Source organism: Plectropomus leopardus, chromosome 23, assembly GCF_008729295.1.
Source record: "Plectropomus leopardus isolate mb chromosome 23, YSFRI_Pleo_2.0, whole genome shotgun sequence".
NCBI classification, from domain to species: domain Eukaryota; kingdom Metazoa; phylum Chordata; class Actinopteri; order Perciformes; family Serranidae; genus Plectropomus; species Plectropomus leopardus.
The window spans coordinates 8,989,472-9,012,975 of NC_056485.1; the positions used below are offsets into that span (position 1 = coordinate 8,989,472).

General features: G+C 44.1%; 1 protein-coding gene across 6 annotated transcripts in view; it reads right to left on the minus strand.

Moving 5' to 3' along the window:
• Positions 1-23,504, minus strand: part of LOC121962150 (nuclear factor 1 B-type-like) — a 69,286-nt gene that overhangs the window by 21,333 nt on the left and 24,449 nt on the right. For all 6 annotated transcript variants that reach the window (XM_042512348.1, XM_042512347.1, XM_042512351.1 and 3 more), the window contains exons 3-4: positions 5,167-5,223; positions 2,289-2,357 (exon numbers count right to left, since the gene is read on the minus strand). In XM_042512348.1, the coding sequence (XP_042368282.1) occupies positions 2,289-2,357; positions 5,167-5,223 (126 nt within the window). The remainder of the gene's footprint in view (positions 1-2,288; positions 2,358-5,166; positions 5,224-23,504) is intronic.

The window sequence follows — 23,504 nt, forward strand, 5'->3', positions numbered from 1 at the left end:
TTTTTTCATTCATGGCTGAGGATACCCCCAACCATCTCTGTCTGTGCTGGTTTCTCTTTCTGTCGTCTTGGCTCAGCTTAATATTTGCTCTGCCACTTGGCTGCCCTGCCTGTCATCTCATTTAATAATTTGAGCTTTGACTTTTAAGCTAAAGGAAAAAAAAAAAAAAACAGAAAATGAAACAATGATGCTGTAAACCATTGCCACACAGTGCTTCCTCCAGCAGATTACCTCATTTTACTATATAAGAGGAAAAATGTACGGTCTTCATGAATCCACATTCATTCATTTGCCTGTGCATGCCCACATTTTCTGTTGACAAAATATCTTGCAGCCGAGGCTCCTGTTGCATTAATGAGTGTCCTCGTCGAAATGCTGGATTGCAAGTCAGCCTTGAACTCCGCAGCTCCCTTTGATGGACTTCAAAGAATGTCTCAACAGCCTGGAGAGTTGGGAGAGAAGCGCGATGACGGACGAGCGGCTGCTTAGATATCTTCCCAGGGAGTGACCGGCTGAGTGAGTGACAATTCCTGTGTGTCCGTCGACCTTTTTAAAATTCCAGCTCGACTTCAGTCGGGCTTTAGTGAAACCGGGCTCGGTCACATGAGAGCAAACACGCTGGAGCAGCGGCCATCTGGTCAGGGGGCAAATTAAACACTAAACAAAAACACAGCCTTTTCAAAGGAGATTCAGTCTCTGAGCATTGGAACGGATAGGTTCTGTCTTTCAGAGCATGATGTAGGAGACAGTCAAGACAACCTGGTTTGAGCTCCTACATCGGAGACACTTTGATACGGCAGGTAAACTGAAACCAAGGTCAGCTTTAAAAGCTATTAGTTATCAATCCATTCATATGTAAAAGGATAAAATGTGATAAAGTTTTTTGATAATTTGAGAATTTCAAATGTGAAAATTCTTTATTTTCTAGTTGCAAGTTAAAGGGTGTACGACTGTAAGATAGCGTAGGAATTCATAGAGTGGTGGACATTTCTACTCGTCTCTGGGACACTTAAAGTGGTCATTAGTTTAGGGTCACAACTAACAATTATTTTCATCATCAATTACTCTGCTGATTATTTTCAAGACTAATTGCTCCTTGTATGAAATGTTGGAAATGTGTTAAAAATTATCCAGATTTTTTCAAACCAATTTGACATTTTCAGATTGCCTGTTTTCATATGTGTAGATGTCAGGGGGTGGGAGGACACAGAGGACAAGGACAAGTCCCACTCTGAATTTTGGAACATGTGAATTTACCCCCTCTATTATAACATTAAAATAGCATACTTTTGTTTTGACAAAATTAACACATTTACACCATAAATTGATGCAGAATTGTGACAAATTGGTGCATTTAAAAAATGCAAAAATGAAATGACACCTACAGTCTGGCTTAATTTGTTAATCAGTTATTAAAATAGTTGCCTTTTTTTTACAGATTGACTTAGTTTAACCCCCTCCCCTGCAGTTTTGGCTGTCATTGACTTTAACTGCACTTCAGTGTTTCTGACTGCACTGAACAGGAATTACACAACACTCTAAGTCAAACCACAGGACCGGAATTGACTGGCGCGTACTATAACACACAGACAGCGCAACACAGGTATGCCTCTTTTAAACACAGGTTATTGGGGGTGACTGGAGTCTTTGTGTGCCACAGGCATGTTCCAGAGCTCAAGTACAGGAAAACGGTGCCTCGGGGCGCCCTCAGTTATCAGAGTAGAGAGGACTGAACAACCGTCAACGGCTTCATGGAGGGCAGACATGTCTATACAGATGCACACAGGCTCGTACAAATGGCTGCACATTCAAGTGTTCTCTTATTGCAAAAGCAGACTGGCAAAACTGGATTTACTACACCACAGTTGTATGGTAGATTTCAGTAAATATACAAAGGCTGGGATTGGAAGAAAAACTCAGAGTTACAGAATCTCTTACAAATCAAAGAGTCTCTTCTGAGCAAAACAGGACACACTTTTAGGCCGCTTCTCAGGACTGCGTGGGCGCGTATAAACTCTGATTGTTTGATATATCACTGAATCTCATATTTACAAGGTTGCTCCTAGTAGGGCAGGAAAATTTACACCACTAACATTCTTGTAGACTTTGGTGTCCTCATGTGAATCCCAGTGTAGCGCCGCCCAGCTTGAGCAGAGGGCAAATCAGTGATAAGTCAAAGAATACCTGAAAACACCAGTGTGTGTGTGTGTGTGTGTGTGTGTGTGTGTGTGTGTGTGTGTGTGTGTGTGTGTGTGTGTGTGAGCAAACAAATCACGTTATGTACTTACTTCTGGACACTCGCACCAGTTCTGTAACACTGAAGACTCCTGATTTGATGAAACTGTCTTCCAAGTAGACTGTAGAAATACAGAAAATCATGAAATCATTATTGCTGTCACGGTTTTCATTTATCAAATGCTTTTATACTTTCAGAGTTGGTGATTCTCCCTCCATGCTACATATTTATTTGAGTGTGAACAGTAACATTGCGTTCAGTATGTCTCCCAAATCTCATCCACTCCGTATTATTTTGGACGAAGCTTGACAGACATTTTCTTTTCTTTTTGTTTGTTGTCAATAAAGCATTATCTTCAGTAGTAAACAACTGAAACAGGTAATATATTTATTCAGTCTGAAATAAGTCTTGTTTATAGGTGCTCAATCAGTTTTCTCTTTAATATTTTTAATCATTTTTTAAAAAATGTTTTATATTTAGAAAAAAATGCAAGATTATGCAAAAACAGGAGGAGGTCATCAATCAATCACAGACAAATACACAGGTACATTCACCGCATAATATCACTTAAAAACTGTAAAAACAAAAGAGAACTTTTCAGTGTCTACTCCTGAGAACAACAATCTCTGTTCATCCAGTATTTTTCATGCTAATTCTCTCTGTAGGTTGTCCTTATTTTATCCTATTTTTAATGAGATTTTAGCTGTGGTTGTTGATGTAAAAATGAGTGTATTATGAAAAAAAACCCTTCTGTTTTGGTGTTTTTTTCCAGTTATAGCATTTAAAGTAACTGCAGAAAACCACTGTGTGCAGTGCAGTAGAGTGACAGGACAGGTGTGTGAGGAGGAGGGAGAACTCCTGCTGCTGCGAGTACAACAAACAGGGCCCGCACTGAGCTACAGGCGCTGCCCATATGATCAAATACACAAGCAGATCTTCATAGCTGTCAATATTGACACTGTTACGCTAATATACATTATCACAGCAAGAGATATCCACTTTAAAGAGTCATTCACTGCAGTATTTTTATTAAGGGTTATTTGCTTTTTCCAGCGTACATAAACTGTCTGACGCAGCTTTCAGAACACTATTTTTATACTGAGCAAATGCTAATTATGATTTATATTTTTTGCAGTGTTAAGGCATTTGTTGTGTTCTGCATGACCTGCCGAGGACTCAGCAACACTCATCAGAGGCTGTAAGTCAAATAAAACAGCCAGACAAGTTATTGACACCCAAATGACTCCGGCTCGGCTTTGATGCGCTGCCAAGGGCACTCGAGGCCGCGCCAGAAAGATAGGCGGGCGGCTCGATTGGCACCTACAAAGCCTCATGCCTCAAGTGAGCCAACGGCTTTTGCGGGGAACTGTGCCACTGCCGAGGGCCTCCAAGGCCTGAGTCATTGGCTCACTAGCATGTTTTCCTTGGCACCTGCGTCGGTAGAACCTGCTCTTGAGGTAGAAAACTAATTATACTTCTCGAACTATTTTCATTCCAATATCATGACGACACAGCGCAGGTCAGTCCAGGGGAACAACAGCGCTGTCAGGAATATTCTCTACAGCTGGCTCACCATGACACACTCAGCTACCAGCCAAAGGTGCAATCTGCTGCAACGTTTTCAATCCAGATTTTCAGTGTCTTTTTTTAGGATGATGACGATACAAATGATCTCATCTAATTTCATTCCTCCGCACTACATCCAAAGATAAACGGTGCTGTTTTTTTTTTTTTTTAACCTGGACTCTACTTTCCCATTTTTTGTGTCGAAGCGACTAACAGGAACAACAGTTTTTGAAACTGGTCCAGTATTTAGAGAGAGCGCTGCAGCTGGCAGCAGTGAAAAAAGGCTGCAATGCAACCACAAATGCCATGTGTTTACCATCAATTTACATCAACTAAAAAAGCTTATTTTTGCCACTGACAGAATCAGGTTATTAGAAATGTCTAACAAAATGACTTAAAGAAAGGGCCTGTGTTAAAGAGTAGGATCCTCTTTAAGCCTTGAAACTGCTGTCATCAAACTCACCAGACCCTATTTAATTAACCAGTCATTTTAGCGTGACTAGAGCCAGCATTATTTCACACCTAACTGGGTAAATTAAGGGTTTATTTTAACCAACCAGAGTTGGTGATTGCTGGAGCAGTTATAAGATGAACCAAGATGTTTTTTGTGAGTTTTATTTTGCTTCTGTCAACTCTGAATAAAGTGTGTTTTACGATTTATGGATTACTATTTATTTAAATGGTGTCTGGTGTTATTGGCTCTAGAAATTTTGGGGCTGTTTCTGGTTTAACAAAAAGAATCTGAACACAAAAAAGTTCTCCATAGGGTCCTTCTTGTTATGTTGTCATACACTTATAATAACAATGTGAGCCTTTCAGTGGCAAAAAACAAGCGCTTATAGTGGATGCAAACTGACAGTGCACGAATGCACCAAGCAGTTACACTGCAGCCTTTTACCAAAAACATAGGGGAAATTGGTACCAGGTTTACAAAATGCCCAAGTTACCCATTAAAACTAGAGATGTCATATAGAAGTCAAAAAAATACTTTAAGTCCTAAATTATTATTTAAAAACAAATGTGTCAGTTTGGTTTGTCCATTTATATAGTCCAATTTATTACAATAAATACTACAAATCTCATGTTTTTGTTGTTTCAAGAGTTGCCGTTTCTATAGAGTTGCCATTGGATCACATGGGACGAAGGACAGTATGCACCTGAGGCGGTACAGTAGTTTTTGTTTTTTTGACAGTAAAGGCTTTGCTATTTCGACTGCAAGTCACTGAGTTCACAGCAGATCAACACTATTTAAATAAACTAGGTAAGTTATGGTGTACATAGGCCGCTGTACAGAGGGCGAGCTGCGGAGGAACAATAGAGCGATGACAGGAGGGAGGAGGGAGGATGACTGGTACTGTACATACCTGGAAGAGGGTTCTTGCCTGGCTCATTGTTACTGGGACTTCCTGACTGCTGCGAGTCTGCAAACACACAGAGAGATAAGAGGAGGGGGGGCTTAGTTTAGCGGGAGGACAACAACATGCCATCTTACTGAAACACGGTTTTCTTCTCAGCATTGATTATTTCCAGCAAAGATAACCTGGAGTCTGAGTGAAAACATTGTATCCTCTAACTTAAAATAAAAAAGTAAGTAAATCAGAACTCTGATTAGATTTTTTGGCACCATAATTTCCAGTTTCTCTCTCACCTTTGACCTAACACAAAGGAAGAAATAACTTCTGTCAAAACACTCAACATGACAAAGTGTATTTCAGGGCTCAGACTTCCTTAGTGCCTGCCTTAATGTTTTTCCTTATCTACCAGTCAAGGAGCACATACCCACTGTACATTAAACACGACAGTTTTGTTTGAACAGCATTATCATTAATGGGAAGGCAAACGGTTGAAAAAAAGCTCTCTGTCTGACACTGGATAGCCTAAAAGTTTTTAACGGCAGACCTCTGGGTAATTTTTCAAAGGGGCTGAGGGAGTGTTAGAGTGGGGGGTAGCAAAATGTGTTCGGTCCTGCTGTGCAAGGTACGAGCACAGAACAAAACGTGGAGAGAGAACAGGAGGGGCGGGAATTACAAGGAAACATGAGTGGAATTCTTTCCACTGGCTATGGTGCGCAGGCTTTGGTATGAGACGGCCCGGGCTGACGTCTTCTACCTCGAAGTCTCGATGGGAGGGAAATCTATCATTCCTCGGCAGTTCCTGCTCTGGATGATCACTGACAGGCATGTGGGCCTTTTTTCTTATATATCACGTAACAGTAAAAGTTGTGAAAACTGTGTAAATTAATGTTAGATTCAGTTGTGGACAATGATGAAGTACATTTACTTAAGCACTGTACTGAAGTATAGTTTTTTTTCAGTATCTGTACTTTATTTGAGTATTCTTTTTTTTTTTTTTAAACTTATTTATATTGTACTTTTGACTCCACCACATTTCTATGAAAGCTCCCGTTACTTGTTACATTTTGTTTTGAAGTCAGCTGATGATTTTTTTTTGTTTGTTTTGTTGTGTGTTTTTGTTTTTTCTGAATTTGGTACAAGAGTAATTATTTTTTTTAATCATTATTTATTATTCATTATAATAAAATTATTTGTAGTTTTGAATTTTATTTATTTATTTAGATTTTAGGGACACTTTTATTTTTATACATTTAAGTGCATTTTCCTGATTGTACTTACTTACTTTCACTAAAGTAAGATTTTTTATGCAGTATGTTCATAGTGTGGTATTAGTATTTTACTTAAGGACAGAAACTGAATACTTCCTCCACCACTGACAGTGGTCCTGCAGTTCCACGACGGTTGTTTGTCGAAATAGTGTTCCCGTACCTCTACCTCAGGCATGCCCTATTCCGATTGGGCAGCTCATCAGTAGAGACGGGTAGAGAGCTGAGGTAATCAAAGAAAGGCATTTTGGTTATGAATTCATACAGTTTTTCAGATTTTTTTTTCTATGGGTCGTTTATTTATTTATAAGAAAATAAAAATGACAGTGGTGGTTTTTGTGTCAAAGTGTGATTCTATGGCCATCTCTATTGGCTTTGCAGGATATTTTACATGCTTTTCATTTTACAGGTTCTACAGGCAAGTCAGGGCATTCAGTGGGTTGTTTTAGTCACTAGACTCTGTAAATGAGTTGTGAAAATATATAACATGTGTGTTGAGATAGATGTGTACTTTGAATACTTAAGTATTTTTAAAAACAAGCACTCCAGTACTTTAACTCAAGTAAACTTAGCAACTTTTACTTGTATTGGAGTAATATTTAACCAGCAGTATCTTTACTTTGATTAAAGTAACAGAGTTGAGTATTTTGTCCACCTCTGCTTTGATTTCATGCTGTGTATATAGTGTGTTGCATGTTGGAGACAGACTCAACAGCAAAGGCCTGAAGAGCTGCCGTGCCAAATGGTGAACGAAAGCGTCTAATGATCCAAACCGGCCCAATCCCACACATGCCCTGGGACGGCGAAGGCCCAATGAGAACCAGCAGCGAGATTATCATCTACGTCTCTAACGCGAGAGAGCTGAGACGAGAAGCCAGAGACAGTGAACTCAGATACCCTCGCCTTGCAACAACACCCCTTTTCCTGCCGCAGCTCTCATGAGCTGCGTTACAGAGAGGCAACGGAGAGAAGGAAAAGAGACGGGGGTGGAAGAGAGAGAAGGAAAAAAAAGTTGAAAGATTTATCCCTTACTTGTTCTCTCTCTGTGTCTTACTCTCTCTCTCTCTCTCTCTTGTTCCCCCTCTCCTAAATTTGACTATTAAACAGCGCTGCAAAAACAGAATGTTCTTGGCCGAAGCTCAACAATGACAAAGTAGGGAGGGAACAGGACCATACGTTAAGAAGGAAAAAAAATCCCCTCTTTTCAGTACGCTTGGCCCTAAAAACGTACAAGCAACGTACAAGTTATGGTCTCATGATACATCTCTGCTCTGCTTCCTGAACATGTAAAAACACAAGCGTGACTTATGCCTTCTCATCATGTAGCTGTACATTTTTTAAAAGGTCTCTGTTAAATATCTCATGTGCACACGTAGATTAGTATTTAAAGCATTAAGGGCTGCAACTAATGGTTATTTTCATTGCTGATTGTTTCTGAGTCCACAAAAACTGAGGAAAGTATTTAAAAAATGCCCATCAAACTTTCCCAGAGCGCAAGGTTACATTGTTAAACTGCTTGTTTGTTTGAGCAACAGTCCAAAAAATTATGCAAAACTAAAGAAAATCAGCAAATCTTCAAATTTCAGAGGCTGGAACAACAAAACGAATAGCATTTGTCTCTTGTAAATCCCTTTGTCAATAATCAGTTATCCAAAGTTAAAGACAAAGTTTCAGTTATTATGTAAAATCTATATTATAATGCAAGCTGTACACTCTTGAACAACACGTTCAAGTCATTGTGTGGCCTCAGCAAAGTCTCCTTTGCTTTGCACCAATAAGCAGTGAGTCCCTTAAGTTGCCCTCTACACACACACACACACGCACACACACACACACACAGTGTGTAAAGCAGCTTTTGTGGGCGAGCGGAGGTTTGTGTGGATTTGGCACAGCACATGTCCATAAAGTGATTGCAGGGAGCTCAGTGGCCTTGTCTCCCTGTCTTCTCCCACCCCCCCATGCCACTTTCGGAGTCATCCATCAGTCTAGTTACGACTGCCAAGTCTATGCTCGCGCCCTGAGAACTGCTGAGAGGGAAAGAAACGGGCCAGGGGAGAGAAAAGAGCATCAGAGAGCGGAGAGGAGGTAAACACTGAAAAAGGTGCTGAGGGGAGAGAAGGAGCACGGAGGTGGAGGTGAGCGAGGTTCGTTTACATCGGATCAGAGTTTTGTGTTTTAGTTTTTTTCTTTCTCCGCTTCTTCGAAGGCTGAACAGGCAACCATGACAAAAAGAGCAGATGGTGGTGGCAATTAGAGATCCCAGGCAGCATCTTCCAGCATGAGGCCCCACTGTAGCACCAGGAGAGACCACCTGGATGACTCAAGGTGGGATGCAAGCATATGGCGCATCTGCCAGGCCTGCACCGGAGCTGGAAACACCTCCCCTATTGCATTACATTTTACCTTTGACCCGAGAAGGGCAGCTTCACGCTCCTTTATCTTCTTTCAGGGTGATTACAATGTTTAGAACGGTGCTTGCACATTTGTCAGGCCGCAAGTGCGCTGATTAGATTGACTGAGCACTTTATTGAACATCTAATCACTTTTATCACTCAACAGGTATTTAAATTAAATCTTTCATTTTAGATCACAGACAGGTCGAAGATGATTAATTCCAGATCTCAGGGCAGATAAATTGCCCATGAATTCATTAAAAAAAAAAAAAAGCAGTTCAGTATGTGTATGAAATAAAGTAAAGAAGTGAAATATTTAGAGCCTGGGGTCTGATATCTGTATCTAAAAGGTGTCCTGTGCAGAAGCCCAGCCAATCCAATAGTCTTCAAATAAACACTAGTGTAACCTGTAAATAAACAGTTGCGGTCGAGGAGGCTGGGCTTTGCCCTGGGAGCTTGGCAGGCCTCGATCACAGGGCCAGACACTACACACACGCCCTCTCTCTCTCTCTCTCTCTCTCTCTCACACACACACACACATAAACACGCACGTACACACGGCCTTTTTCCAAAAACAACATTTCTTGGCACCCTCCATCCCTGCCACTTGTTTAAATAAACAAACTGGTTCATGAAGGAAGTGAAAAAAACAGTACCACGTATGAATCAGATTATCTGCTGTTACTCAGCAAAAAAAAAAAGCAAGGAGGAAAAAGTAGCAGAGGGCTTGTGGGTATTTTGGATGTGTCCACGAGTTCTTACACCTTCTTGTCCGGTGGGATACTTATCATACCGCTGTAACGATTAGGGCAATTAGGGGTAATGGCAACAGAAATCTGGCTCTACAAGAAAGTTTCTCAGTGCTTGTGAGGTTTCTCCACGCCCAAGTGTGTTACTCGCCTGGATTTTATAATCACTAAAACACTCGCACACACTCTCTCCTAACCCACCCTCTCATTTTTGGCATTATACCCATTCTGTTCCCACTAAATTGCGGAACACACATGCACATACACACACGGTGTGGATTAAATTAGCCACATAGTTTGGGGAAACTTTTTTTTTTTTGACAGTGGCGGTGCACGCTCCTAGCCCGCAAACACTTGCAGACACGTACGGATACCCTCCACAAAAAACCAGTGCGCACGCGTGACACGCACACCCTGCAGATGCATACCGCTGTCGACATTTCAGGAGGAGAAGCCTGTCTGGCAGCCATTTTATGCCGAGCGGGGTTCTGTGCACATGTATAGCACTCTGGCTGCCAGAGGCATGGGTCCTGAGCCAAGACGCATTTCAGCAGCCCGGGGAGGCGAGGGGAGGGGACGGGGGTGGTGGTGTGTGTGTGGAGGAGAGGTGGAGAGGGGTGGACTCCCGGAGAAGTAGGGAAACAGAGAGAGGGAGAGGGGCAGAAAATATCGACCTAATTACGGAGCAGCTCCGATGCGTAATGTTTCGACAATACAGCTGCTCCTGAGTAAATATTTGATGTGGCCAAGCAGACTTTCTGCTCAGTGTCCTCCTGCTTTCTCTTTCCCCTTCCTGCCGCAGGAGCTTGTCCTTCCTTGGAAATGCACAGACGAAATACGTGTGTGGAGCGCGGGGTCATGCAAGTCTTGACAGTGTGCGTAAATGACTGTACATGTGCTGGTATGGAATGCGTGTATGTATGTGTGTGCACTTTGTCCCGTGTCCTCCTCTGCTCCTGGTTTCTATCATTCACAGCTTTGTCGATGACCTCACACTACTCGGGCTGGCTTCCAACAGCCGGCAGAACCTGCTCTCTTCTCTAAATCTCTTTCTTTCTTCCCTTCGCTATCAGTCTATCGCTGTCCCTGCGCCTGCAACAGTATCCCTCCTCTTTTGTATCTTTTCATACCCGCCTCTGTGTATATCTACTATTCAGTGTGTATCAGCGACGATATCGTCTTATCCGGTGATAAGTGCGTACTATATCTCTCTTCAAATTTCTTCTTTTTTTTTCCTCCTGCTTTTTTAACACTTCTTTCTTTTAATGTCTCCATCTGTGTTTGGCGCTCTCCCCCCTTTGCCGCCTTTTTTTTAATGCCCTCTCTCTCTCTCTATCTCTTTGTCTCTCTATCTCTCTCTTCTCTCCCTCCCTCACGCTTTGTTGTCTAAACAAAGTGGCCTTTATCGGGATGAGCCGCAACCCAAACAAGCCAAACAAAAGATATGGGCGAGGAAATCTGCCCGCAGAAGAGGGAGGATCTTATCGTGCCAGCCATTGTGTGCCAGCCTGCCAACTGGCGATGCCCCCCCCCTCGCGCGCGCCGCTGACCCCCCCCCCACAAACACCCACACCCCCCCCAAATTCTGGCCTCTCACCCCCCCCCCCTTTCCCCATCCGGACTCATGCATGGCGTTCTGCAAAGGGCTGGCACCTGACCTGGCCGAAAGGAAAGTGATATTGACGCCGAGGGACAAACGCTGCAGCCAAATGGGACGCCATCTTGGGGTGGCAGTGTCTCACAAGGAAGATGAGCTTCTACTAAGCTGTAAAACAAAAAAATATTAAATGCGAAGCAAGTTTCTGGCTTAACTACTTCATCTGTATTTGGTAAGGCTGGGTGCACTTCAACACTTTTTGAGTCTTGAAATCGGCTTTTTCCATGCATTATCGTTGGACTCATTATCAGTGATACCTCTGCACATACAGTAATGTATAGTATTGTATTTCCTTTGACAAACTATGACTATGTTCCCCCATTGGTGCCCATACACTGTGTGACACTGTAATGATTATCTCATAATTGGAACAAGGCAAGTATTTCTTATTGGCTTAAAGGAGCACCTGGTAATCTGGATAGCTACCCTATCAAATGACTGCCACTGACGGGGAATGCAGGTACAGTAGGATGAGTTACACACACACACACACACACACACACACACACACACACACACACACACACTCTCTCTCTCTCTCTCTGAGACGAAAGCGAGAGAAAGGCAGATAGAAAGTGAGAGGGGCAAAGTTGAAACGTCTGTGAGAACAATGCCATTTTGCCTTCTTTTCTCCAAGCCAGACACCACAGACTTGTTCAATAGAGCAGGAGGGGACACACACACACACACACACACACACACACACACACACACACACACAGTAGGACTGTCAGGGTTTTGAGACTTATGGAATCAAGTGGGATCCCAGCCCAGACAAGAACAATGAGAAGCCATACAGTGTATGTGTGTGTGGTTGACTGTGTGTGACCCAGCTCACTTGTATCTCTCGATGTGAGCGTCGCCACCTCAGCGTGTCCGTGCGCGCAGATCATCAGTGTGTGTTTGTTTCTAATCGGTGCATACTAATGCCGGTGAAGAGCGGGCCCTCTTTCTCTCCGTAGAGCCTCTGTGCCTTCTCCTCAGTAAACTCTCACGGCAGTGAAAAGAGGAGAGCATTTTAACCGAGCCGGGAGGACAACAGGCTCCTCATTGAGGTCACCAAACAGTGTGGACGGGGAGGGAGCGCATTCAGTGGCGAGTGGGCCTTGAACAAGGGACTGAATGGCCTGACGGATCATTAGCCACACCGGCCCGGGAGAGGAGAAGGAAGAACCTGGCAAGCACAATGGGATACACAGCCTGCAAAACCAAGGATGCAGATGAGGGTTAACCCATCTAAATTCAACTTCCCCACCTTTTAATTTGTGAAATAAAGTTTACCCACCTCTACACGCATGCATATACTGTGCGTACAAACACTAAATCAAAAGCAAATGCTTGCTCTATGGATTACATGTGCACACACATATTTAACTCTGATATACATGCATGCACAAACAGGGGCACACACCCAGCATCCTGCCGCGAGCTGATCTGTGCTGTACATGTGCGATGCAGTCAGCGGCCGGGCTGCAGACAAACTACACGACACAACGCGACACAGTGGCTCATCTGTCCCATGAAAAATGAGCAGGCTGGCCTCCAGTCAGCACACTGCGCCCCACTTAATGTTTCCACCTCCTCCCACTCTCTCCCTGTTTGTCCTTTTTCTCACAATATGGCCTTTCCTTTTGGCTTTTTATAACTTTTTTTTCTTTTCCTCATTCTGTATCCTTTTAATCTTTCTATTTCTGTCACCTTCCTCTCAGCATGCTTTCCTAACTATTTATCTCCTTTGCGGCACCTGGCACCATCCATTGCAGTAAGTGTTGCAGATATATCCATATGTGCTGAAGCAATTAGTCAATTAATCAATTAGTGGATTGACGGGAAGTCATTTAATGACAATTTTAATCGTCTTTTGAATCATGGAGGTCATTTATTATGCAAAATCTCCAAATGTTTGCTTCTTTCGCCTTCTCAAATGTGAGGATTTGCAACTTTTAGCAATTTTTCTCACTGCAATTGAATATCTTTGGATTTAAAAAGTTGTAACAAGCTATTTAAAGGCTTCAATTTGGCCTCTCAGGAGATTGTGATGATCGTTTTTGACTTTTTTTTATGACATTTTATAGACTATACGAGTAATTGATTAATTGAAAAAAAGATCAATAGAATCACTGATAGTGAAAATAATTCTCAGCTGTAGCTTTAAAAGAGTTTACACTGAGTTCACACTTGATTTTCCGAAAGTGTGGTCTCATCATTCACACGTTTAATCAGCGTCAAGTCTAGCCTGTGAGAAAAAAGAACTTTGCATCTGCGTTGAAACAATGGGCCCATCAATGGCCAACCTCGGCATCTTTTTGGTATGCACCAAACAAACAATTAGCTTTGTTGGGGCGTAATTGACTGGCAGGACCGGGTGGCATTTACATTCGCCCGCTGTTGCCACCCTGCCATTCGATGGGCTGGGGGAAGAAAGAATAGGTCCATACGAGGGTGGAAGGTTGGCCACATCTCTCTGGTTCGAAGACACTGCTTTTTTTTCCACGGTGGCAAACTTCCAAGCAGGAGTGCTTTTTTTTTTTAATGCACGGTTGTGGAGGAAGGAGGGAAGGGAGGGTGGAGTGAGGACGAGACTATAGATTTAATTATGCATGCGTGTTTTCTCATTCATTGTAGTGGTGGGAAGGGGAGAGGGAGAGGGTAAGGGCTGGGAGGGTTGGGGGGGGGACAGACCAATGACATTCCGTCGTTGTAGTCCTCCTCCTACACACACACAAACACACACACACAAGGAGCAGTCTGGGAGCGAGCCGCTATAGGCTAATGAGGTGACACTCACCGTCTGGAGACTAGCCAAAACAGTCCATTAACTCCTAGCCAGTAGTTAAGAGGAGAAGAAGGAGAAAGGTGGTGGTGGGGAGGGTGGAGAGGAGAAAAGAGGAGGCGGATGAGGGAGGGAGAGGTGGGGGTGAGCGGGTGAGGTGGGCGGCTAGCCGATGGGTTGGTGGGCGGAGCATGTGTGGGGGGAGAAAAAAAAAAGAAGAGAGTCTGAAGTCTTTCAGGATGTGAGGATGGGGGGTATTTCTGCAGTTTTGTAGTTGTGAATGAATCAGCGGGGTGGCTGGTAGAGGGGGGGGGGGGGTCTTTGCACGAGCGTTCACCGTCGGCGATTATGCTCTGCTCTTGAGGAAAAGTAAGCCTGTGTGTGTGTGGAGTAGAGGTGGCGGGGCGGGTGGTGGATGCCGCAAGAGAGAGAGAGGACAACGGAGATAGATCCAAAACCCCCCAGTCAGGCAGACAGACCTTTGACAGAGGAGCTCTGTGATTCGCCTCTTTCATCTTCAGAACCCCCCCATCCAGTCGGATAATTATGAGACAAATGCACTGGACCCCTGCTGCTTGAGTGGCAATGGGCATGGGAGGCCAGAAACACAGAGAGAGGGTTCAAACCTGCACGTCTCGACTGGTCTGGAGGGAAGGCGGGGGGGGGGGGGGGGGGGCAGATAGAGGGAATGAGAGATGGTGGGGGTGTTTAGGGGTCTGGGAAATTCCCCACTCTCCCAAGAGAGACAAGTTGGCCCACAGATCATAGTTCAGGGACAGCCTGGTTGTGATACTAGCGAGGCTTAACTGGTTTTAGCCGCCAACTTCCTTTCAACTTCTTTCTCTTTCACACACACACACACACACACACACACACACACACACACACACAGAGTTAATAAATAGTGCATTGTTTAGTTTTCAAACGTACCTTTCTGAAAAACATCTAAAATGCTCTCCCTGATTTCTGACTAGCAGCTGGCGGAGTATGAACTAGTTCACAACGTGTTGTTTTATTAAAGTATTTGATGGCGCTCTGGTCTGCACTGATAAGAGAGCGCAGCTAGGAACTGCAATGGTACCTACATTTTTATCTCACACCAGCCACACTTATACCCTGACAGCCTTGCCCCTTAAGAAAGCATGCACGCTAAATGTTTTGTATTTGACTATGAATTCCGATTAAAATCAGTTTGAAAATCTGTGAAACCACTTTTATGTGAAAATAATTCAACGTGCTGTGGATATAAAATAAGGAAAAGAACAAGCAGAAGTTTTAAAAAAAGATTTTTTTTAAAAAATCTGATAACTCCAGATAAAAATATCTTGCCTTTTCTTTGGATTGATTCAAAGTCACTCTTGACTCAAGCCTGTGTAATGTTGTGTGTCTGCGAGGCCTCAGCCAGTGATGTGTCACTGATTGTCAGCGCTTACGACGGCGTCAGGCCTCAGCCAAGAGGAGTTCCCACTGGCGAGAGCAGCAGGCCGAGCCAGGGCGACTGGGTGCTCCCTCACAGGGCAAATGGCTCTCCTCCAGCTGGGCGAGAGGCCACCGAGGATCCCTGCCACCCATTGCCACTGTTTGCACTCCCTGGGCTCTGCCAAGCGAGCAGCGGTGAAGCGCACACAAACACACGAGCGTGCGCACACACCTTAAACTGGGGACGTGGAAGGAATTATCCGATCATAGAATGCCACCACATCTAAGACCAGATCTTGGCCCAAAACAGACAAAGAAAACAAAGCGTGCACTCATTCAGACGATTTTGCTGGCACTGCTCCCCTGGAACGGGACATAGGGGGGAGAAGAGGGGGGGGGGGATCAACCACAGAGTTTAATGTGTCATTACAAGCATAAAAACAGACTACTGACATTGCCAACAGATGTCGAGCCAGTTTATTTTTGCCATTACAACTCCAGTAGGGAATGAAACGGCAGGTGCAAATGAACGCAGTCTTGTAGCTTTCTTCTTTACTATCCGGGCTACTGTGCTGCTGTATCATCATTTCTCCTGATCTATTGATCAGGCACGCATCATGGAGATAGGGCCGCTTATTAAAACTAAACCCTGTTTGACCAAAATCTGTCTGTAGCAGAGTACTGAAACTTGTCAAGTATCAAAAACTACCTCAAGTTTTGTATTGGCCCTGTTACCAAAAAAGTTTTTGTACCCAATCCTATATGTGGATTAAATATTGTCACGAATCCCACCAACAACTAGTCATGCTCTTATCTGTTCAGGGTTTTCCTGTCATATAACTAATTCTCCTGTAATCTCTCTCTGGCCACACCTCCACCTCACTCCTCTCACCTGCCCCCTCTTGCTTATTTCCTCATCTCCTTGCGGAGTGAGTGCTCTTGACTACAACACTACTCTTTGGTACAGGCTGCTGTGTAGACACAGGCAGCAACACAGAGGAGGACAGCTCTGCACAGTGAGGCTCCAAGATAACCTTATTTTCTCTCCTCTGGTGAATTTACAGGTCACATCAACTTCATATGACACAGTCTCTTGCTTTTGTTTGATATTTAATGTCAGCAAAAAAATGCCAATCCACCATTAGTGCTGTTGGCTTGTTTACTATATTATGGGAATGCTGACTGAATGTCCTGCTAAGTCCCATTCAAACTTTAAAACTTTATATGGAGAAAAAAAAGTTGTCAAAATCTGCCAAATCTGATTTAACTGGCATAAGCCAGGTACAGGCCTGTGTCATCAAAAGAGGGCATTGCACAAAAAGGGTTAACAATAGAAGCAAGATGGCAGATTGATTACCTGCAAATTTTTGTTCTGTTATTAAAGATATTAATTTCTATCCAAAAAACAAGCATGGACCAACATCTGCTGGTTTTGGGGTCCAGCTGGGAACCAACTTTTTTGGTTCCAAACCAATGTATTTTTGGTGGGAAGCTGCGAATGGTGGAGAAAAGGAGAGGAACTCATAATTGGTGGAAAAGGAGTATCAGTGTTGTATTTTTCAGTTCTCGCTTGACAGTTTTCTCTGAAACATGTCAGACAGCGTTTGTGTACCACATGGATAAGGACGGTACCTTCTGGCAAGGTGTAGACTAATCTTCAAGAGCTTAAGCTCTAATAATGCCCACACCTCTCTGAACTTCCTACTCCCAGTAGTGCAGTAATGATGGAAAGAGGTTTTAACTCTTTAGTGTGTGCGTTGTTCAGATGCAGCAGGCCAACAGAGGAGCTTGTCGGTGGTTTAAATGCCGGCTGCCTGCCGCATGGCCAGTAAAACCCCTCCTTTCCTGTTAATGAGCCTGGAGACGGAGGCCCCCAGTCAGAGCTGGCCCGAATCAAAGCATCTGTGGAGATTGAGGCTGGGGGGCAAGAGGGTTTGTTGAGGGAGTGGGGTTCGGGTGTCTCCACTGGCACAAGACCAGGGAGCGAAGTTTTTAGGGTAAAAGGGAAATTATGGGAGTAATTTCACAGAAACCGCTACTCTTATAAAGCGAAGTGTTGGTGGTTCTCGTGGAATCGCAGCACCAGGTAAGTGCTCATTTGGTGAGCCATAGTCAGATGCCGAGCAGTGGTTTAAAAAAACTGCATCATAAAACAGGTTCTCACATAACTCAAGAGGGAGTGACAGCGGCTGTGCCCGCCACAAGGTCAGAGCGTTGGCAGCCATCCAGAGACAGTGGAGCTCCTCCGCTCCTCATGGACCCTCCAACTGTCTGGAGATATCTAGCTAACAGCAGTTAAGGTGCAAACCATCTTTGCTCTTTGTGGTTGTCGGTCCCAGATGCACAATTCAAACACAAACACCCAGAGACTCAATGCAGTCAACAGCCCGTCACTTACCACAACAAAGCACCATATAATCATGACAAAACATCTCCGTCTTACAGGAGATCAAAATGCAAATCTAATCTCTCAGGTTTAACAGAGTATTCCCTTTGCCACACCACAAGCGTATGATTTATAAATCATACTTAAGTGCATGCTAAGCGAGTATTCACAGCCAGAAAGAGAGAGAGAACTCTATTCCACATTCCTGGCAAAAAAACAGAGAGCAAATCTGTTCTGTGCTACTAAGGCCTGCTGGGGCAGCCCCCTCTGCCACTGCAGCAATAACAACATGTGGTTTGGCTGCACAGCACCAGTTTACAGTGGGAAGAGGAGAGGCGCTAAATTAATTTCAGATTCTGTTGTTTGAGAGTCATAAACAATGTTACAGCAAAGCATGGCATCCAGAGAGGCGGCCGCAGTGTTTGGTCACATGGTTAGAACACATTACATCAGTGGCTTCTCAGGGTTTTTGAGGCGTATATCATTATGAAGTGCCAGTATTGAGATATTACAAATCAGATTTACACAGCAAACTGCGCTCACATTGAACACACTGTATGAAACAAAAGTGCATAGCAGGAGTGCATGCATGCTGTGTCCTCGGGCATGGCAAGCCTGGTCCTCCCTCGCTATTTAGGATGAGTATGTAAAGGGCCTTTGTTTTCAAATTATTTCTGGGTTGTTGCCAAAATGCGAGGATGATACGCAGAACAAAGACACATGTCATCAGGCCTCACCTGACAGGTTTCTGTTTATTTGCAGGCACCTTGAATATTGTGGTTTTGCGCTTAAATTCATGCTCTGATAAAGTTAAGAAGGGGAGGCTTTCCGTTAAAGCGAGCTTAAGTCGGGCTGTCCTCGCTGCGCTGCTTCAGCCTTTCCCACGAGGCTCCAGAACCATAATCTCTTGAAATATTTGCACAGATGACGGCAGTGCTCGGCTGTTTTGACATGGAGCGGCATGAACGAGATCTAGCAGTCACTTTTTCCATCACTTTTCAATTCAGGAAAGGGAATTCCCCTTTTGCCGCTTTCCCCCTGTAACCCGCCCCGGCCCGCACGCCTCCCACCAATAACCATCCCAGCACTCCTTCCTCCACTTCCTCCAGCCTGCTAGGATTTGTCCACTCAGGGCCACACTGCAGGGGCCTTTACACCCGCCTCACAGCCAGCTCCCACAGTCCTTGCTTTCCACTCGCCCAAGCATGTTGTTTTCACTTTATCTGAGATGCCAAAAGTTCATTCACTGAGATGAGGGGTGTGTGGGTGGGTGGGAGGGCAAACAGGGTTGGGGTAAATGCTGCATTAAGATGAGGAGAGAGGTAGCTCCTGTTCTGCCCTGATTTGGTTAATGTTTCTGTCAGGTTTGTCTTAGAGCTTTGAGCAACAAGCTTTTTTTTTTTTTTAAAAAAAGTGGCCTCTGTTTGCATTTGACTGTGACTTGATTCCATCGTTCATCACAACCCCCACCGACACTGACTCAAGCTGCTGGCGGCACAAAAATATACAGAGCGCAGGCACGCACGCACGCACGCACGCACGCACACATACACACACACATTTTCCATTTTACCTCCCTTAAACTCTTAGTGGTGCCTCCCAGGAAGTCAAATGTTAACTGAAATATTATGCTGTTGTCATACGCAATGCCCCGAGGTCTTTTTTCATGGTCTATCCAGTCTGTTAAATTGCTCATTCATTGCACTCGATGAACTTTTCTGCACTCCTATTTGTGACAACAAATTAGCCACTGTAAGTTACACTACTGTAACATACACATACTGTAAGTTAGTAACTAGTGTACTTACAGAGGCCAAATCTACAGTTCCTGCAAAAAGAAAGAACTTACACAAATGCAATACCTTATTTTTTTTTTAAACATTATAGTTGTACTCAGTAGTAGCTACAGTGTTGCATCATGGGAACTGGAAGGAATATCAAAGGGCCACCACTGGAGCAGACTCTATAATCCCCCTCCTGGCAAGCAGTTGCACATATACATCTCTCCTTGCCCAGGTTTTTTTTTTCTTTTCCTGAGGGCCTGCTTGAATGTGCATGTGAAAAAAAACCCCTCTATCTCTTAGCCGACACTGACGGCACAACAAGGCTTGTTGCAATCGCAGCTCTCGCAAGGTTGGCAGCCCTGCAGAAGCACTTCCCATTTGCGGTGCGGGGCTCGGTCCAAGCCACTTGAACTTGGCAGGGCTTACCTGGAACAGCCTACCCGTAGGACTGCCACAGACTCTCCCCCTCAGCCAAGGCAGGAGGCCTCGCTGTAAGCTACAACAGCTGATGTCAGCCACACCTCCAAACAACTGCCTACAAGTGACTTCCAGGTATTTATCAAGGAAGAAGGAAGTGATAATCCAACTTTTGTTGGTTAAACTGCTTGTTTTCAGTCAGTTAAGACATTAATGTCAAGTGTAAGCACTGATGTGGAACCCCTTAAATATCACTCGTGGTATAATGTTTCATAATTCTATGAACCTGTTTGGAAAAAGTTGACCAAATGTTACAAAGTAGTACATACAGCACAGAGGCTACAGTGCTTTTCACAAAGGACAGAATTGTGCATACAAGGTGACTTTTTTTTATCAATTGAGAGAGAATTACACAGATCGTATGACACCATATGGAATTCTTTTTACACATAATGTATTTCCTTTGCAGGCGCTGTGAAAGGCGAGGCCTACAGGGAGTCCTCTTTAGGAGGAGGGGAGGAAAAAAAAGCTGTATGTATGGTGAGGGGGGAGGGGGGTGGGGGGTCGAGGGGTTTAGTGGGGCGGTCCAAGCACGCTCAGCGAAAATATGCCTCATGCACTCGTTGAACTTGGGGCCTGCGCGGGCTTCTCTCAAGGTTACAGGAGAGGCCTGTGCGGAGAGGAGCAGGAGAAAGAAACCATGCAGCAGCACTACACACGCAACAAGGTTTCCACTCACTTTTTGCTGCTTTCACTTTGAGAAACTATTTATTATGTGTTTCCCACTAATGCTAAAACATGTGTAATCATTAAAAACTTGTGACTTTTATGTGTCTTGTTAATAGTATCACCAACCGCACATTTAGTCCCTGACTGTCACTGAGTCTCACTGTGAGTTGCTCAGATAACAGAAGCAGCGAGCGATCGCCTTTGACACCAGGTTTCCTTCCCTCCTCGGAGCCTGCCGGGACCCAGGCCGTGTATCCGCTGCCGCACCCCCCAGCCCTCGACCACACAAAGGTAGGAAGCGGCCTGCCGGAGCAGGGCGCATTGTGACGAGGCCACTAAATCACCTCTCGTTTTATCCGCCGCTATTTACGCACGTTTCGCCAGAGGAAACCATAAAGACAACAAGGCCTAGTAAATACATCTGAAGCAAAAGGGAGGACAGGCTATTAGCTAATTGAATGATATGGATAGGTTGGATATGCAAAGCCTCTGATATGATACGTCGACACACAAAGCTACACAATACCTCAAAAAGTAAAATATCTCTGACATATCTCGCTAAAGTTAAACTTCATGGCTCAATTTCATAAGTTTACAGGCCTTATTATAACGTGTGCACCCCCTTTATGATATGGATAAGATCATTCTGCAACTGTAAATCACTGAGATGCACAGTAATTACATACGGGATGGTGTACAGCATTTAGAACTGTGAAATCAACATGTCAGGAAAGAATGTAAGCATGGCGCTTGTGCCGGAACAACTTGCATTTGACTTCACCCTGACAGAAAAGGGTCAAAGGGCAGGAGGTAGTAAACACTCAGCTGAGGGAATTGGTCACTTTGGCTTTCCCCAAGAATTAGCAGGCCATTAGCACCTCGTAAAAAGGGCCACTTCTCTGCTTTACAACAGATTAGGGCCCGCTTTCATACAAACAGAGCCCGAGCAAAGAGATTCAATGCTATCACATAGAGTATGGGAAACAGGGTTTGTACAAAAAAAAAAAAAAAAAATTTAAAAAAAGCCACAGAGGAATTATGTCCACATAGCCTACTTCAATGCACAGATATCACTTTGATATAAGCTTATGAAAGGGAACTAAAAACATTTCTTCACAGTCAATCCCAGCCAATTTCCCCAAAAAACAAATTAACATAAGATGAAGTGGGTCATTCTCATGTCTTGATTAAAGTAGGCCTCAGCTTTGCCCAAGTGGCCAAGCAGCAGACTGCAAGTTCAAGCTTTGCGTGTGGAAGGCCTTATCGGGCCTCTTTCGTAAACAAGAGGAGGAGGAGAAGAAAAAAAATAGCCCCGTGGAACATAATAAAAGGAGCATCAAAGCAGCTATAGAAGAGAATCAGTCGCAGTATTAGGAGCCACTTGGGGTTGTCAACGTGATGGCTTAGATGTCACTGGAGAACATCTTCATGGACGTAAAGCGGGCAAACAAATTAAGAGGGATGAGCTCGCACTTGGTGGATTAGTTTTAGATTTATGGAGGCAACTTGGTGCCCGTGTAGAGCAGAGAGAAAACAAGTCCGTCAAAGCTGTAAAGACATCAGCATAGTTACAGTAACTAATAATAAATGACTGAAGTGAAAGCACACAGCCTTATGTATGACTTATTGTAAAGTTATTTGACTGTGGACTGGTTCCAGCGAAGAGGATCTGAGCTACAATACAAACCGGCTCGACTCGACAGAGCACTTCACACTAATGAAGATCATAACCTCATTTCCCTCAGTTAACCTTGGCAACTGTGGTACACTCTGTTCTGTAAACTCAACTGTAAGGGTACGTGTGTGTGTGTCTGTGTGTGTATTGTGTGTCCTGGTAGCAGGTTATGTGTACTGAGTGGTAGCCCTGCGGCAGGCATTCGCTCTCATCAGCACTTCATAAAACAAGGGTGTGGTGCAGGTGCCATGCGAGGAGCGTGGAGGAACCTATAGAGTACACTCCAACTGTAAAGGCCACTGGGTGCGTTTATGTCAGCGAGGAAGATGGTAACGACCCTCAAAACATTTCTTGATGATTTCAGCAGATGAGTTTCATCCCTGGCTGTGGGAGGACTTAAACAGCGCCGGGGTCTAAGCAACCCAAATGTGAGACGATGGGAAATGCACATGCGAGAGGGGTATTTTTAGGCCAGTGCAATTTCTCTGTGACACATTTACTGCAGAGGACCTCAAGAGTGATAACATGCACAAACCGCAGTGTGCCGAGGAGAGTGACAGCAATACTTGGGAGCCACAGGAGAGACGGGCCAATTAATGCCAAGAAGTCCTCCGAGTGCAGCCCTCTGTATAATCCCACAACCCACTTTATGGGGGAACGCTCCCCTCTTTCGCTGATGTGTGGATCATTAATCACATTTCGTATCAAACGCCTATCCCTCGCCACAAATATTCATTCCCCAAAACTCAAAGCTATGTGTGTCAAATACTCCTCTTCACCAGAGCGAGCTGCTCAAACTTTCCACAATCAATTACGAAGAGAGAAGAGCTGGTTAAAGAGCAAAAAAAAAGTGTATTTCTGAAAAGTACCTCCACATTAGTATTTCTGTGCCACCACGTGAAAAGACTGAAAATACACTTATGAAAGGAGCTTGTCATTAAAAGAAGAAAGAAAAGAAAAAGCAGGATGGTTTTAACTTCAATTTAACCAATGCTACTTAAAGCCAAGCTCTCAAAATTCTCACTCAGCACACAAAACTGGCACTTGAGACATGAAAGGGCAGCTGCGACGTTTGGTTTACATTATATCTTAGTGGTTTC